This window comes from Sander lucioperca, chromosome 23 (assembly GCF_008315115.2).
Source record: "Sander lucioperca isolate FBNREF2018 chromosome 23, SLUC_FBN_1.2, whole genome shotgun sequence".
Classification (NCBI taxonomy): Eukaryota; Metazoa; Chordata; class Actinopteri; order Perciformes; family Percidae; genus Sander; species Sander lucioperca.
This window is the reverse complement of record NC_050195.1, coordinates 10,967,890-10,986,422: the sequence shown is the minus strand read 5'-3', so window position 1 is coordinate 10,986,422 and position 18,533 is coordinate 10,967,890. Positions and strand designations below refer to the sequence as shown.

The 18,533-nt window shown below is 40.6% G+C and overlaps 1 protein-coding gene across 1 annotated transcript; it reads left to right on the top strand.

The window, feature by feature from the left end:
* Positions 1-12,101: 12,101 nt before the first annotated feature.
* On the top strand, positions 12,102-18,437 carry msl2b (MSL complex subunit 2b). The gene is made up of 3 exons (XM_031285240.2): positions 12,102-13,492; positions 15,232-16,598; positions 17,731-18,437. Exons 1-3 carry the CDS (start codon positions 13,351-13,353, stop codon positions 18,025-18,027), a joined length of 1,806 nt encoding a protein of 601 aa, XP_031141100.1. The 5' UTR covers positions 12,102-13,350; the 3' UTR covers positions 18,028-18,437.
* Positions 18,438-18,533: the final 96 nt, after the last annotated feature.

Genomic DNA, 18,533 nt, shown 5'->3' with positions numbered 1-18,533 from the left:
CGGAGCGAGAGGAGCACAGAAACCTTTCATTTGATCAGGTTTAGTATTTATGTGAACATGTTCAAAGCATACTGTGCTTACAGGTAGGTGTTTACGGGGCAGCCGCCTCTTGCTTTCTGTTCGAAACACTTTGCGATTGGCTCTTTTGTCATGCGGCTGCCTCCGGGACAGCAGGGCGGATATAGAAATGTGTCCCCTGTGGCAGAACAATTCACACACATAAAGAGAGAGAGATACTGTCATTATTCAGAAATGATTTCATGTTTTATAACCAAAATATTAAGTGTGACACACTGTTAAACACTTTAATGTCAGAAGTGGAGAGACATAATTAAGTTAAAGGCTCTCTAACCAAAACTTATAATAAACTGTATTGTGGTTTCTATCATAATGGTAGTATGACAAAAAAAAATACAATGTACAGTAAATCACTGCATTATTATTGCTCTAACCCTACTAGAAAGTGCGTGTGTTATGGTTTTAGGTTTTTTCTGTTACCTATTTGTTCATTTCTGTTGTCTTTATTGTTTATTTGTTCATGTTCCCTGTGTTTGTGTTTTCTGTAGATTTCTGTTCAGTTATCTCCTGGTTTATTGTATATGTTTTGGTTCATTCATGTATTGTGTTCTGTGTGTCTAGTCTCTGTGTTTAGGTTGTTTCATGTTTCCTGTATGTTGTTCTGGTTTCCTGTTTTATTTTGATAGTCTGGTTTTCTGTCTTGTCATGTCCAGTTTTACTGTCTGTGTTTTCCCGCCTTTGTTAATTACCCTGTCTCTCCTAATGTGTTTCACCTGCTGTGTCACCTGCCCCTCGTTACCTCATTACCCAGTGTATTTAGCCCTTGTGTTTCCTTTGTCTCTTGTCAGATCGTTTTGTGTCTTCGCCTTGTCAGTTTGTGTCCTGTGCTGTCTTCAGTTGTGCCTCCCGGATTCCTTGTTCTAGTTTTTCCTTTCCTTGGAAGTTTTTGCCCGCCTCTTGAGGACTCCTTTTGTTGCTGTGGTTTTTTTTTGTTTTTGCTAAAATAAATCCTACTCGATCTCCTCCTGCCTGCCTGATCTCTCTGCATTTGGGTCCATTATTTCCTGAACCCACGACAGCGTGTATTTCATTGACAAACACCTGATATGAGTAATGTTGTACCTTTACTATAAAGAATACTGTTCTTTACTTCCTCGTCCTAAAGTGTTTTCTTTCAACCTTTTTTAGGAGATTATATTCCTTTTTTAAACTGCAAACGTGCAGAGGTCAGCCTCAAAGTAGTGTCTATCTCTTAGACTGCATGCGACCCGTACAAGCACCATGAATAAGATAGAGCAGCTCGTATTGTATGCATGTAGAGACAGAACCCACTTACTCTATATTCAAACCAATGCAAACACCAGACATAAAGAGACACACCTTCTGCTGCAGAGAAGAGCATCACTGCAGCCAGGGTGAGCAGACCGATCCTGATGGAGAGACTCGTCCACATCTTCAAACGCTGAACGGTGGCGCCAAAACTGACTCTGGAACTGTAAATCATTATTCAGCTACTAAGTGCTCAACTCTCCAAAGTCTAATGATGAGGTGTTGATCTCATATACTGCAGATTCACGCTAAATGAGGAACCATTGTTGTTGTCATGCGCAGTGTTTTTATTTTTGAAAGAATCGTGTTGAGGTGATGACGGTGCACGCATGCTTACAAAGACTACCACACCCAGAAGATAGCCGAGTTTGTCGATCACATACATACAGTATATGTGCTGAATTTCCTGAAATGCATGTTCAGGTTTTTTGCGTCTCGCACTGCGTTCACCAGCTATAATAACATAAACTCAGCAAAAAAAGAAATGTCCCTTTTTCAGGACACTATTTTAAAGGTAAAGGTAAAGATTTTCCATGCTTGTTCAATGAACCATAAACAATTAATGAACATGCACCTGTTAAACGGTCAAAAAGACAATAACAGCTTGCAGGCGGTAGGCAATTAAGGTCACAGTTAAAAGAAAATGAGGAAAGTAAAGAGACCTTTCTACTGACTCTGAGAAACCCCAAAAGAAAGACGTCGAGGGTACCTGCTAATCTGCATGAACGTGCCTTTAGGCATGGGGCAAGGAGGCATGAGGACAGCAGATGTGGCCAGGGCAATACATTGCAATGTCCCTACTGTGAGACACCTAATCAGTCAATCAAACTTTATTTATATAGCACTTTACAGCAACCAGCAGGTATCCAAAGTGCTTAACATCGAAACCAAGAATAAAAACACATATCATACAATAGAAAGAAAGAACATAGAAAACAGTAAAATCAGAAATAGTTACAAAGAAACAGAAGAATGAAATTGTCACACCACTGCTACGTATTAAAAGCCAGACTAAACAGATACGTTTTAAGTTTGGACCTAAAAAAAGCTACATCTGTAATAGTGCGAATATCAGGGGGTAACTTGTTCCAGAGTCTCGGGGCAGCAACTGCAAAAGCCTGGTCACCCCACCATTTAAGACAGAGCTACAGGGAGACAGGAAGCACAGCTGATTGTCCTCGCAGTGGCAGACCACGTGTAACATCACCTGCATAGGATCGGTACATCCGAATATCACACCTGCGGGACAGGTACAGGATGGCAACAACAGCCGCAAGAACAGGGCAGTCTGGTGCAGTACATGAGGATAGAGATGTTCTGATAACGATACCAGTATCGGTATCGGCTCCGATACTGACTAAAACGCTGGTATCGGTATCGGGAAGTACTGGAGTTCATGCACCGATCCGATACCACGTAAGAAAGCCCTAAAGAAAATCTACATTAAAGTAGTTTATTTATGTTCTTTTTCCATTATAACTGACTGTCAAACTGGATAATAAAAGAACGTTCTGTGGCGTTCATTGTTTGTGTTTGTTCATGTTTCACAAAGAGTTTAACCTGAGCGAGACTGACAACAAAGATAGAAATCAAATCACATCCATACAGGGATAGTAGTATACAGTTGTTAAAACATAATAAAATATATGACACACTGGTATCGGATCAGTACTCGGTATCAGCCGATACGCAAGTTCAGGTATCAGAATCGGTATCGGGAAGCAAAAAATGGTATCGGGCCATCTCTACATGAGGAGATGTACTGCAGTACTTAATGCAGTTGGTGGCCACACCAGATACTGAGGGCTACTTTTGATTTGGACCTTTGTTCAGGGACACATTATTCCATTTCTGTTAGTCACATGTCTATGAAAACTGCATTTGTTAAGTTTGCTTAAAATATAAAAGCAGTTGAAAGTAACAGGATGTTTATTTTTTTTGCTGAGTATATATAGTGTGCTTTCAGCTTTGTGGCAACAGTTTGTGTTTGTCACTTTCCTGTTTCAACCTGACAACTCATCCGTTCACAAAGCCAGCTCCATAAAGAAATGGTTTTCCCTGTCTGGTGTGGAAGAAGGTGACTGTCCTGCATAGACCCCGGACTTTAACCCCATCCAACACCTATGGGATCAACTGGAACAGTGTCTGTGACATCAGTGTTGAACCTTACTGATGCTCTTGTGTCTTAATGGGAGCGTTTCCTGCAGCCTGGTTTTAAAATCAGCTGGAAGGACTGAAAAGCCAGGAGAGTGAAGCTGTTATACTATCACACATGGGTGTAATTTTCCTCTGTCCATATTCTTTTGGCCATCTAGTATAGTGTATTAAACCATCCGTGAATTATCATCAACAACTGTAAGTTATCACTTATATGTAAGTTAATATATTCTTATATTGTCAATATTATGTTTTGATGTCTATGACCCCAGGGTTGTGTTTCTTTTCATCACCTTATTATTTCTACTGTTTTTCTTATTCAGTCAATGCTATATCTATTTAAATGAATAGTATGTATGTATGAATAGTATGTATTTGCTTTGGGTCTATTTTCACCTGCTTTATTACAATCCTTACAGTCTGTTTTAAAAAAAAATGTGACACTGAGGCAGCCCAGAAATCCCCATTCATGCAGTGAATCTCCACCAAAACCAGACATCATGCATCTAGAAAAACGAGTCATTCACCTTTAAAATCCATTTAACGTGTATTTATTTTTGGTTCCAGGTTCAAAAAAAGAACAACTCTGCTTTAACTTATCGACAACCTTACAAAATAATGCCACACAATTCAGTTTTTATAGCTGTAATAAAGTTAAATACAAAAAATAACTTAAATTTTAAATAGATAGTAACGTAAAAGGAATAAATAGTAAATCAGCAGAAGATGTTCTGAGTAGCTGCTTTGTTGCAGCCTTTTTTTTTTCGTCATGCCGCACCAACTTCCAAGACTTCTTTTAAAACGACAAATCGGGAGGACAGGTTATCTTTCCCTGCGGTGTAGAGAAGGAAGGGGCAGGAAATGTACAATTAGTAAACTCTGTAAAATATCAGGAAATACTTGTTCATTTGTTGTTTTCAGAAATTGACTCTTTGATCTGTTTCTTTATAGTTTCTTCTACTTGTCTTCCCACCCGACCAACCAGGGGAGTCGCTGTGATGGGATTCTCCACCAGCTTCAGATGGAGGTCAGTACTCTGCACCATCTACAACACTTTAATTAAAACTCTTTGGTTCTGCTGTTGTGGCCCAATCACAAGTATTTTACCAGTTTGGTGTATGTTTGACTTATTTTACCGCTCAAGTTGGCTTGTGGGAAACCGTTTTTTTTTTTTTTATTTTAAAGAAAAGAGATACTTTGCACATCTGTACTTTTCAACAGATGTAGACCTAATCATGCGTGAGTGATTATCAGGTATTGTTAGAATAGTACATTAATGTGGAAGAAGTACTGAGATCCTTTACTCAATTAAAAGTAGTAATACAACTGTTGGAAAATACACTTTCAAGTAAAAGCCCTACATTCATTATTTTACTTAAAATAATATTTATATAATTAGTTTACTTAAATAAAAGTAGAGAAGTATTATCAGCAAAATAAACTTAAAAGAAAACGTAGGTTCAAACTAATTTCATTATTTTGTAAACTGTTTACAACACATTTGTTAAATGTTGTGTTTTCTGTGTAAAATCTGCAAAGTAGCTAAAGCTTTCAGATAAATGGAGTAAAAAGTACAAGATTTCCCTCTGAAATGTAGTTGAGTAGAAGTATAAAGTAGCAGAAAATAGTACCTCAAAATTAGTACTGCACTTGGTAACCAAAGTGATTTGGGTTCAGTAGTCTGTGTCCGTCTCTGTAATCTGTATCTGTACTTTCTTTGGTTCAGACCGTCTTTGTTGTGTTTTTAGATTTGGTTTGTTACGCAGGTGCAAGTAAAGTCACGTGCAACTTGACAAAACTTTTCACATTCTCCAGACCTGTACGTTTTGCACGGTGTGATGAGCCAGTGATCTACCTGCTCTGGTATTTAACCCATGAACCCAGGCTTCGTTGTGTTCCCTGAATAAACTGATGTGGACGTGCTTTGTGTGTCTGATTCTCACCGTCTCTATCTTCTGTTTGAGCCACGCAGCATCTGGTTTGATGCACCACTGACCCCTCTTGTTTTTAATCCTAGAAACAGAGACACAAAACAATTACACATTTTCATTATTAATGTCCCCCCCCCCCCCCCCGTTCTTATCAAGAACATAGGTTTGGAACAAAGCAAACATTTATCGTTTCACAGATTCCCTTGTACAACCAAATTAGACGTAGATTAAGCTGAATATTCTTATAACACAATATATGTTTGGTTACATTTTACTTGACGGTATCTACATAAGAGTGACATGACACTGTCATGAACGTGTCATAAACATTATAAACAAGTCATAGATGTTTATGACATAACGCTTCTTTTAGTAAGTCATTCGGTTTTTGTCATGACAAGTTAGAGTTAGGGTTCATGTGTCATGACAGTGTCATGTGTCATGACAGTGTCATGTCACTCTTATGTAGATACCTTCAAGTAAAGTGTTACCGTATGTTTTTATAATTCAGAATAAACACTAACAGTGGCGACAAGAATGCATGGGAGAGAGGTTGTTACTGAGGGTTTTCTGGTGTCCCGTATTCAGATGTAATGCTTACACGAAGGCGTGGTCGCAGTTCTGTCGTGGTTTCTGTTCGTAACACTCTTTGATAACGTGGATCTTCCTGGAGCTGAAGTTGCTACAGCAGGGTACAATCTGACCGGAGGCAAAAGCTGCAACACCAGACCATCACACACACACACACACACACACACACACACACACAAACACACAGAGGAAATACTGTCATTATTCAGCATTACATTACTAGTTTCTAGTCATTAATATAGTGAGAGAAACCTGGATTTTGTTGATTACACTTTTTGTTGCCATTTTCTAAAATCGATATTGAGCCTCATAATGCATTATAGTTATAATCCTTAAGTCATTTCAGTACTGTATATAAAACCCCAATTTGTTATTAGTTATTTAATATATTTTCATTCTGTAATTGCACCTTTGTTAGGGCTGCAGCTAATGATTATTTGGTTACACTTTACTTGAAGGTATCTACATAAGAGTGACATGACACTGTCATGAACGTGTCATAAACGTTTATGACATAACGCTTCTGTCATTAAGTGTCATTTGTTTTTTTTCATGAGAAGTTAGGGTTAGAGTTAGGGTTCATGTGTCATGACAGTGTCATACCTTCAAGTAAAGTGTTACCGATTATTTTCGTGAATAATTCTGCCAATTGTGTCAGGAAATAGTGAAAACTGCTTGTTTGATTTCTCAGAGCCCAGCGTGTTATTTTTAAATTCCTTCTTTTGTCTGATCAACAGTCCAAAAGCCAAAGATATTCAGTTTATTATTACGTACGACAAAGAAAAGCCTCCAATTATTGCGTTTAAGAACCCGGAACCAGCGAATATTTGCCGTTTTTGCTTGAAAAGTCACTGAAGCAAATAGTTTTCTGTCAATTGACCATTTGATTAGTTAAGAGTCATTTAATCCTGACACCGTTCCTGTGTGCGATTCAAATTACAAAAGACAAAAGCTGGTGGCTGCACACATTTTACATAATGTAACATTCGATCGGGAGTTCAGTTTTACCTTGAGATGCAGAGAAGACCATCATCACAGCCAGGGTGAGCAGACAAATCCAACGGCTGACAGAGGAAGTCGTGCACATTTTCAAATCTTCAAACTGACTGGATCTCAGCTTTAAACTGCTTCGTTATTCAGTGTAACTCCAAAGTCTAGTGATGAATGAACTGAGAGTTGGGATCTTATATAATCCAGCTTCACGCAAGAAGAAAGAGGAACCATTGTTGTCATGGGTGATGTTCTATGGAAACAATCATGCTGCAGTGATGACAAGGCGGGAGTCTTCCACAGACAGAAGGGGGGGCAGCTTGTCTATCATGTCCATATATGTTCAGGTTAGGGTGATGTTGAAGCAGGACTCATCATCTCCTACCAGACATTCACATTTCACTGATGCTCGAATCTAAACTAAACTGCAACATGATTATATACACTATATAATCACCTCATTGCACCTCTGTCCACATGCATTTGTGTACTTTTGGACTTTTGGTCTTTTAGTTTCAATCAAGGTTAATATTCAAAAACAATATATTTAGACAACAAAATTACAAAGTGACCTCTGGAAAATATTCATAGTGACTTAAACATTTCTTGTGGGTAGAGATGCTCACGCCCGGGTCATGAATGAATGTAAGAAAAGTGGCATTTATTGTTTTGTAATGTGCTTGTTGAAAAGAGCTTGAAAATTGTTTTTGACGCAGGTGAGAGCATTTTGCATTCACTATCCCCACCAACATTTAGCCATTTGATCTGAAATGTTGTGCCCAAATACTTTTTTATTTTTTGTGTAACTAATCATTCATTGACATTTCATATTAATAATAATACATTTTTGCCTTTGATTAGAAATTTACATAACTTCATTTAAAATTCTAGGTAAGATCTCAAGGTTTTTAGTTACTGGTTTGTAATTGAAAGTATGAAGTCTATACCATAATGGGCAAGACATGACAATACATTTCCATATGATATAATAGTACAGCAGAGTAAATATGCATACATGACTTCGAGTTTATATTTCAGTTTACTTTTAAACCTAGTTGGGGGAAATTAAAAGGGAGCATCCACATTTTTGGGATTTGAAAGGGAACATGTGGCTCTGATGTATACATTTGATGCTTTGAGTAATCCAAACATATTCAATTGACCAATGCTCATCGTCACACTTACTGCAGGGTTTTGACATTTCAGTTTGACAGGGAACAAGCCACAGCACAACATTTACCTTGACCAGTTCAACTTCATAAATATAGTCACAATGAAATCATGTTTCTTTAAAACAGAGAATGTCAGACTAAACCCAAAAACATCCAGACAAAAACATCTAAAGGATGTAGGTGCATGATGATGAAAAAAAGATCTCCCAAAATTTCAACTACTGTCATATTTGGCGGAAAAACTTGTTTATCCCCAGTCCACAAGCTGTGTAATACCACAGCTAGTATGTTGACATAATTATTTTCTCATTAACTCATTACCATAGCTGATAACATTATTTCAGTGGGAAGGACATTATCACAGCTTAGGTTTACTTGGTATTTCATGTGAGCAAGAAAAGGGGAATCACCCAAACTCACAAGCCTGTTCAGAGATGCACTAAAAATAATTCCCATAGACTCACAAACCAACTCTATTTAAACATATACTGTTACCACAATAAGCTAAAAAAAATAAACAGTCATAATGGCATGAGACACTGTCGAGAACCCTAAAAGAGGAATTACTCACATACATGGAATGCAGCTGCATTAGGTGTGTGTGTGTGTGTGTGTGTGTGTGTATGAGACCAAGTAGTTTCATTCAAGGGTCCACTTCCTGAGCTTTCAACCACATCTCACAGTCTTGGATGTTGGCTATTGCCATGGATTTAAAATTTGTGCATGGTTTTCTATGATGTTCTATAATGTTTAGAAGCATTACAGAAACTAAAAAACAAAACTATTAACATACATGTTTTCGTACTGTAGTAGATTAAACATGTGTGTGCTGCTATGAGATTAGAAAAGTCACCAAAAGTTTTGGTTATGCAAGTCCGTACGTCACATTATCTTAAACAATCATTATTTTAACTCCCATTACTTTATTTCAAATTCTATTCAAGACCCCGTTTATTGTCTAGTAAGGTTGGCTGTAATAAAAGTGACAGCACTCTTAAAATACACACTTTAATTACATTTCTAATTGAACATGGATTAAAAACAATTACAAGTTGTGCACTGCCATTAATTAGAAAAATCATCGAAAGCCTGGATTTTTTGAGTACCGACATTCCCTTAATGTCATTTCATATTGAGTCTGATTATTTAACTGAGTAGCTTCATAGACTCAACTGCAAAATACAACTGTGAATACATGAAACAAGATTAGTATGAACTTTTGAAAAATTCAATTTTTATTGAATGTAGGGCTGCAACTAACGATTATTTTTCCATTATGATTCATTTGCTGATTATTTTCTTAATCATTCACAGTTTTTCCAAGCCCACGGTGATGACTTACAATCCAAAACCTAAAGATATTCAATATACTGTCATTTATGACAAAGCAGGGCATGAAATCCTTAAATTTAAGAAGTGGAAACCTGAAGATATTTGCCGTTATTGCTGAGAAATGACTGAAACGATTACTTCATTACAATAATAGTTGACAAATACTTGTTTCTGTCAATTGAGTAATTAAATAGGAGATCTAATTGAATGCATAAACATTATAGTAGATAATGTGAGGTATTTTTTCCCTCAACACAACCCTCAAAGTGGTAAATCCCTGCTGGTCAGCAGCCTCAAGTCTCCGTGTGTGAACAGAGTAATGCAAAACAAAGAGGAAGAAAAAAGAAGATGAGGGCGAGGCTGGCACATTGATGGATAGTATCTGTGTGTTTGCATCATACAAGTGTGTCAACTTGCCTATCAGTATGTCTTTGCAAGGGTGTTGGTTTGTAGCTATTTTTACAGATAATGAGTTATCTCTTTCCCTTTCACCTCCTTCTTTGTTCACCCTGCTCGTTCTCAGACTGCTCCTCACAGCATTGTCATCTCTGAACTGTAATAAACAAGTCCATTGCTACCAATAAAGGTCATGTCATCGAAATATGGGGGGTTTACACTCCATGATTACACACATATGTATCAAACATGTTGGGTTTTTAAGGCAGATTCAAAATAATACACTGTTTTTAGGCAAAAAAAACAAACATTTAAAATTAAAGGAATGTAGTATTCTCCACAAAATTGCATTACTACAGCATCATGTAGAGAGAGAGATAATGTACAATAAATCAAATTGAACAGTTAAGAGAATAGACACGGTGTACAATATTGTGATTTCTTTAAATATTCAGAAAAATGCACAGGGTTTGGTTGTTGTCTTGTCAAAAACTTCAGATCAAAATTTGGATTTATAACAGCAGTATTTATAAAAATCCTGGCTTCTGAAAACATACTGCATTACGGAATAATCAAAACTGAAACTAGACATTGTGTAAGCTCAAATAAGTGTTCACTATAGGCCTTTTTTTCTCAGAAGACATTTTGACATGTCACAGCATCGGTGTAAATATTAAAATGAAAGTCCTTGAATTAATTCAGCTGCTTCACCTTCAGGGTCCAGGTGTTGTACGTGCTTGCTCGCTGTAATGGCCTACTGAAAACACTTTAATAAAACAGAGCCACAACTGTGAGTTACCCCATTAGATTCAAAATCTTATTGAAAAAATAACTGCTTTAGGTGTTTGTTTTTCTACCAGTCTGGTTTGAAAGACTTGTGAAACGATCTTAACTGAAATTACTCGACAGTTGTGAGAGTAACTGATTGATGCAATATTTTCTCCTCATGTTCAAGAGAAAAGCTCAAAACGTAGGCCTCATGACTCATAAACACTTAACATTGTGTACTTGTGTACTCTTTGAGCCACTCCCCTCTGGCAGGAGGCTGAGGTCCATCAGGACCAAAACCTCACGCCACGTAAACAGTTTTTTCCCCTCCGCCACTAGCCTTCTAAACAAGGCTCGGAATCCATCCTGACTCTCTCCACACCCCACCTCTGGCTCCTCATGCCACTGTACCTACTCTGCTGTAGCGTCCCTTTTCACTACTGTTTAACTTATTTTACTATTTATTTAAATTTATTTTATCGTTATTAATACGTACTGTGTGTATATGTTTATACTTATATTGTTTATATCTTTTTATCCTTCTTATATTTGTATGTGTGACATGCTCCAACAACACCATGACAAATTCCTCGTATGTGCAACGTACTTGGCAATAAAGCCCTTTCTGATTCTGATTCTGATTCTGATTCTGATTCTGATTCTGATTCTGGTTCTGGTAACCAGTGTGAAATAGAATCAAACCTTTGACCCCTATCTGACATTGAATAAATCATCAGTTCAGTAAGAACAATGACTCATCATATATAACTTTCATAAAACTAGTGTTTCTTAATGGGCAGTTATTGTGAAACAGCAAAGAAAGCTAGTTAAACTGAGACTTAAGTGGGCTGTTATTATTAATGACGTTATGGCTGTGTAATGTACATTAGTTAAATAGGATTAAGTGCATTACTTTTTTAATAACTTTATTTGGTTTTTACAAAGTTGTACAAAATCCTGGTGGATAACCAAGAAAAAGAAAACAGCGAACAGAGGCACATGAATATGCTTTCTTAATTATTTATTCATTAATTTATTCATTCTACTACTATAAAGTATTTGATACTGTTTGTTTTTTCCCTTTGATTTTTTCTTCTCTGAGAAGCAGCTGTAAGGGATCACAATTTAACAAATGAGTATTTTTAAAAACAAATTACAAACTAATCAATTACCTTATACATTAAAATACAGCTAATTATTTCGAATCAGTTCTAATCACAAAACACAGGATCTAGACATATTAGTTTTATAGTTATTTGAAACTTGTTGTGTTGGTTAAATTGTATATTTTAAAATAAATAAAGGTAAATACATCTCTCAGACTTCAAAGTAAAAAGTTTCCACCATATAGATCTATGGTTTCCACAATGGATGTCCATTGCTTTTAAATTAACCGCTTTAAGTGTGTTCTCGCGAGATCTGAGCAACAGCGACCCCTTGTTTGTGTGTGGAAAAGCGACAGGAGGTAATGAGGAATACTCCGCGGCTAACGATAGCAAGATACACAAATAAGGATTTAATTCACTTTCGCTCTTCACTGACACTCTGGGAGTCTACCAAAAGCTGCAGGAGGACACAATATCGGCTAAACCCTCTGTTTTCCTGCTACATTCCCACCGAGGCGAGAACGAGAGACTCCCGCTAATCCGAGAAGAGGGGAAGCGGCCTGCTTTTGTAGCCGGCTTCTCGGTGCAGCTCAGGCGGCTAGCACTGTCACCAGAGCCCGGTGCTTCCGCTGGTTTGTTTTTCTTTACACCCACAAAAGCATCGGAGCTGTGAAATTATTTTTGTTTTAATAACCACAACCTCTCCATCGCCTATTTCCCTTCATATCGGCGCGCTGCTGTCGGTATTTGTCGCCCAAGAGGACCATTTGAAGCCGGGGCGGCCTGTTTTGTTTTCGAGCCGCCTTGAATATCCTCGAACAATAACACAACCATAACGAGCCTGCTGGGGCTGCACTGCCCAGCCAAAAAGGAGCCACGGAAGCCTCTGTCTGAGATAATAAATGCATTGTGTGACACCAGCTTTGGACCGCGGTGAAGACCCGGGACGAGTATGCATGTGGACTATGGAATTATCGAGGAGAAACCACTGCAAACCGGAGCACTTTGTCACGAAAGCCCCTGTTTGAATTTCGGAGTTTTTGCTGCTTGCTAACCAGCTGCAAGAAACGTTATTAAAAGGCCACTGACGGAAGAATGAGCGCCACACTATGCTTTGTCTAATCATAACTCACGGACTGCATGTAAACAACCCGAACCGACTTGGATGAACCGATTGTTTATATACATGCCCGGTCTGCTTGTGAGTGCACTTATAGTCTTTCCAAAAGCAGCAGTACTCTCAGAGCTGGGACATCACATTGAGGATGGATCGGATGTGATTTGGGATGAGTAACCTCGATTGCTCCCTGCGCAGACTGCTATATATGTGGGATTTATCGACGGGGAACTGAAGCCGTTATATCCATCTATGCTCTCTTCAAAGCCACCAGACTCCATTGACAAAAACAGTAATTTTAGCGGACAGATAACGAGACTTGCTCGTCTACCGTTGCCTCGATCGGTTAGTTTGTTTGTGTTATTGTGTGGCTTTGGTGTTTTAACGTATTAATACATCTTAACGGACCGGACCGGACTGGAGCCCCGGGACAGGCTGCTGAGATGAACCCGGTGAATGCGACTTCTCTCTACGTGTCCGCGAGCCGTTCAGTGCTGCAGTGCGACCCCCGAGACCCCCGGGCCCTCGCGGAGCTTTGCAAGCTGCTGCCGTTTTTCCGCCAGTCCCTGTCCTGCTTGGTCTGCAGTAAGTGTGTGCACATTTTTTATTTATTTAATGTGATTATATATTTAAGTAAAGGACTGTTTTGGGAGAGGTTTTCTGTAACGTGCTGTGTTGTCAGCTGTGGGAGCAAACCTTTAAATGATGCTGCTTTCATGGACAGTCAGAAATATCTGAATCGGCGGCACTACAAATGGGAAGTAAACAAGTACTTCAATATTTACATTTTATAGGGCCATAGCCTATTGCACATTTTTCTTGACTACATTTATGTGGTAATCATAGTTATTAAGCACTTTTCATTTAATACTTACCATCCAAAATATATTGTGTAAATAAGATAAGAAGAAGAATCTGTTTATGCATCACATTATTTTAAATACAGCTAAAAGTTATTTATAAGGAGCAATCAATTTTAAAACATTTGGCACAATTAAATGAAATCAGTCAAATAAAATTACAGAGAATAAAATATATCCAATAAAGTAATGAAATTAAGAAATAAACAGAACGGACATAAAACCCAGGGGTAACTTTGATAACTGTTTAATGATTGGTTTGGAGAAGTGATTTAAAATATGATTAGTACTTCTCTATGTTTACTTAAATAGAAGATATGTAAACTTCCTTCACCCCTGTTGAGAAATGACTTGAAGTAAAAACTAAGAATCATAACAGACTCACATAAATAAATGTCGAGGCGTGTTTATGAAATCTGAAAGGGCCTTTTCCGAAGCGCCGTGAACGCATCGTCGTTCTAAGCTACACCCATCATGACACACCCCCCTCTGTGTGCTATTTGGCAGCATCGGGGCGTTTCACAGAGAAGCACACTGGATATCATAAACCTAATCTCTTTCACATTTTCCCCATCCCCAAATGCACGTAATACAAGTAAAGTATATGCACAAAAATAAAAAAAAATAGTGTTTATACACGTTAAATATAAGTGGTTTTAAAATAAAAGCAGTCTGTAATTCAAGCAAGGGAGCGTTTCTGCGGTTAGTCTGCTTGTGTGTGTAGGTTGTAAATAAGCCTTTGATTTATTTTGGTGGTATATTTAATGCATGCTTTTCACTGCTCATACATAATGCAACAACTCTTCCTTAGCCACTTTGAGCGGTGATACAGGGAATATCTCCTGGGGTAAAGGAGATATTTGTGTTGCTGTGATCACAAAAGTATTGAGAAGAGCATCTTTATTAAACGCGCAGATAATCTCACCCGCTGTGTACATCCATCAATATGAAAGCAGCCAATATGTTAGTTATGTGGGAATTATCAGACAGGCAGTGCAGAGTGTGTACGGTTGGTTGTTTCTCATGAATGGACCTTCATCCTTTTTTCCCCCTATCTGCAGCTGCACTACCTAGCGACCAGCGTTGCTAAGGAAGCTCCTCTCAAAGAGCGGTTGTCATCCAATCTGGCAAGTTGCCAGGCACCGCTCAGGTTTACAAATACACATCAGTATAGGAAGCTATAAAACACAGCAAATGAGGAAGCAAATGTTTATAAATCGTTAACATTATAAAGCTACACTGACAAAGCCAGGGTCATAATTTATCAGATCATGGTTTGGTGTGTACATTTATGTCATTAAGTGCCATATTTGTTGGTAAGATACGTGTTATCTTAGCTGCTTTGCTTTAACTGGTTTATGTGAAAGTCTGAATTAATCATCGGTGTGAGCTGTTCTGCACTGTTCCTGTGAAATGTGTGTTGTGCTGATGTTTTCTGAGTTTGCATGTTCTCCTTATCTTCAGGTAATCTTCTGCAGGACCCCATCGCTCCCACAGACTCGTCATGTCAGCATTACGTCTGTCGAGGCTGTAAGGGTCAGAGGATGCAGCTGAAGCCGTCCTGTAGTTGGTGTAAGGACTATTCCCGCTTTGAGGAAAACAGGCAGCTCTCCTTGCTTGTCCACTGTTACAGGAAACTCTGTCTCTACATCACGCAGTCGCCGCTTGCCCCGCACATAGCCAGCGCCGCCAGCGACTCGCCAGACCTCCAGGCCATCCTCAACGAGGGCCTCACGTTGGCTGAGAGCGAGCCAGAGGCCGAGGACGTTTCCGATTCGGCCGGCCTGTCACAGACGGCCTCCAACTCCGATGGGGTCCAGCCGAACGAAGCTCCACTTACCAAGGAGCTCAAGGTGGAGGAGCCGAGCCCTGTCGGTGTAAACGGGCTGCACGATTGTAACGGTCTGCTCAGTTCGGACTCTCTGCAATCCATCACCATAGAAACAGGTGAAGGTGTTGCAAAGCAGGAGAGCTTTTCGGAGGAGATCCCAGTGTGTGTGAGCCTCACGGGGGAGGCGGGGCTCTGTGACATCAGCACTTTGGGGGATGACCTGAAACATGGCGGGGGGCCATTGTTGTTGAGTGTTGAGGAGGTGCTCAGGACTCTGGAGACGGACACTAACCCCGATCCCTCCCCCCAGCCGGACTGCCCCCCCTCTGTACCTCAGTCCAGCCTCAATGGGCCTCACTGTCCTGGCTCTGACTCCTCCCACTTTATCTCCTCCCTCCCCCGAGGGAACAGCCCTCGCCCCCTCCAACCTCACCCGCAGCCCTCACTGCAGCCTCCTCCTCAGCCCTCCACAGTCATCCCCCATGTTGCCCCTCGGTACCACCGTAAGCGCTCCCGCTCAGAAAGCGACAGCGAGAAGGTACAGCCCCTCCCCATCTCCAGCCTTTTATGCGGGCCTCCCCTCGGTGCCAACAGTTCCCCCCATCACCCTAACCCCGGTGCCACCACCAAACAGGAGCCTAAGTTCCCTGCAGCCACGCCCCACCCACACCTGGCGCCGGTGCCAAATGGTGGTCCCCCCAAAGTGGGCAAGACTGTGCTCATCACCAACAAGGGGCTGAAGAAGACTGTGGAGCACCACGGGGGCCCCAAGAAGGCTTACACCAAAGCCAGGCAAGGGACCCCCAAGCCCCGCACACAACCCCGTGACAGAGTGCCCCCACACCCCCATGCTCACCCCCTGACACACCCACCCAGCCCCTCAAAGCCACTGTATAAAAAACCTGTAGAGAAGAAGGGCTGCAAGTGCGGCCGGGCCACACAGAACCCCTCGGTGTTGACCTGTAGGGGGCAACGCTGCCCCTGCTACTCCAACCGCAAGGTGAGAACAACGCTGACGCTGCTCCCAGCCCCTTTCTCATTACAACACAAACCCCTCCCATTGTGTGCTGTGTTTGTGATGCTGCTGCCACAGCCAGAACCACTAATGTTTGGAAATATATCTTAATAACATCATACAGTATATACTAACAAAGTGAATGCCTACCTGGGGGCTCATCACAATTAGCGGATTGCTTGTGTTTGTTTTTATGGCACTGTAGTTTAATTATGACTAATTTAATTTGCTCCTGTGGGAGTCATGCACGGGGATGAAATATTGTTGACACAGTCATAAAGAGCTTTGACTATAAGGGAAGTTAGACCTTTATAGCAGTTGTTCCCAAACTTTTTAAAACCACAGCACTCTTTTCATGGTGACTTTCTTTTCATGGCAACCTCTCACACACACAACACCCATACACGTGCAACCTTTCCAGCTAAAAATGACACCATGAATATCTATCATAAGAATATATTTTAATGAACTTACAAAACAAATTTAATATGCATTTTCTTAGCTAACAGTAAAGCAATGAGATGTATAGGCCTGTATTAAATATTCAGAAAAAAAAGACAAATTTACTGGCTTGTTTGAGCTAGACTACTTTGCAGTTTTGCAGCTAAATATTTAAATTAAACCTGTAATAACGCCTTGTTTTTTATGTGGTGAAAGTTGGTAAAAATGTCAACGAACAAGGCCCGCCAGGATACCGCTGCAGTTTATAATGAATGTTGAAATCTGCTTTACAGAAGTTAATACATGTATTTTATGGTTGATTGGAATTAGGAGCAGTATCGTTTTCATATCTAAAACTACAGAGAATGACAAGTTCAAAGGTGTGTCTTAGTGAACTCAAGGTCCGCTGACTAGCTGGTTTTGGAGCTTTCGACCATATCACACAATCCTTATCAGCAGATGATGTTTGCTGATTTTTTCATAGGACTGTAGAGGTCTTAAACTTAATTTTGAGCACCTCTTCCGTTTCATTTTGGGTTAATTGACATCGGTGGTTCATTCTTGCCCTTTTTATGAAACAACCTTTTTTGTTATGGGACTGCCTGTGGGTGTACTGTCATGATGTTGTCATTATTTATTACATCAGGTTGGTATTAATTATGGTTGCTTTTCTTAGGCGTGTCTGGACTGTATCTGCCGCGGCTGCCAGAACTCCTACATGGCCAACGGAGAGAAGAAGCTGGAGGCCTTCGCCGTGCCGGAGAAAGCTCTGGAACAGACTCGTCTCACGCTTGGCATCAACCTCACCAGTATCACCGCGGCGGCCCTCCGTAGCCCGGCCACCAGCTCCCCCAACACCCTCCTCAACGTCACCACGGCTACAGGGGCACCCGTCACAGCCACCTTCTTATCGGGGGCGGGGCACGACAACAGGGGCTTTGACGATTCACTGGAGATGCGGTTTGACTGCTGAGGTCTCGCCCCCTACTCCGGTCAGCCGTTACGCACATTCCCCGCCCGCCAGCTGGGCGTTATCCAGCTGGGCGTGCCAGGGACCTGCGGTGTCGGAGCCAGAACAAGGCAGCTACAGTGACAGGCGATAGCGAGGGTCACCAGCGGAAGCTGGGGAGTCGCCCTCCGTCCATCGCCCGAAACTGCACCATGCTTGTGGTCTTGCATACAGACACAGTGTGGAAGAGAAGGAGAAAGAGGAGATGTAGCGTTACTGTATGTGCAGAGATTTCCTTTCAGTGGGGATACTTTCTTTTTTTGTTTTCTTCTCTACTATGGGTAAAACGTAGAGCATGTTGTGTAGCTAAGTTGGGAGTGTTGATTGCAGTTGTGTGTGTGCGTGTGCGTGCGCGTGCGCGTGTGCGTGCGCGCGTGTGTGTGCGTGTGTGTGTGTGTGTGTGTGTGTGTGTGTGTGTGTGTGTGTGTGTGTGTGTGTGTGTGTGTGTGTGTGTGTGTGTGTGCGCGCGC

Coding starts and splice junctions, on each gene's coding strand:
- msl2b (XM_031285240.2), top strand. CDS start 13,351: ATGAACCCGGTGAATGCGACTTCTCTCTACGTGTCCGCGAGCCGTTCA. Junction 13,493..15,231: donor CCTGTCCTGCTTGGTCTGCA/GTAAGTGTGTGC, acceptor CCTTATCTTCAG/GTAATCTTCTGCAGGACCCC. Junction 16,599..17,730: donor CCTGCTACTCCAACCGCAAG/GTGAGAACAACG, acceptor TGCTTTTCTTAG/GCGTGTCTGGACTGTATCTG.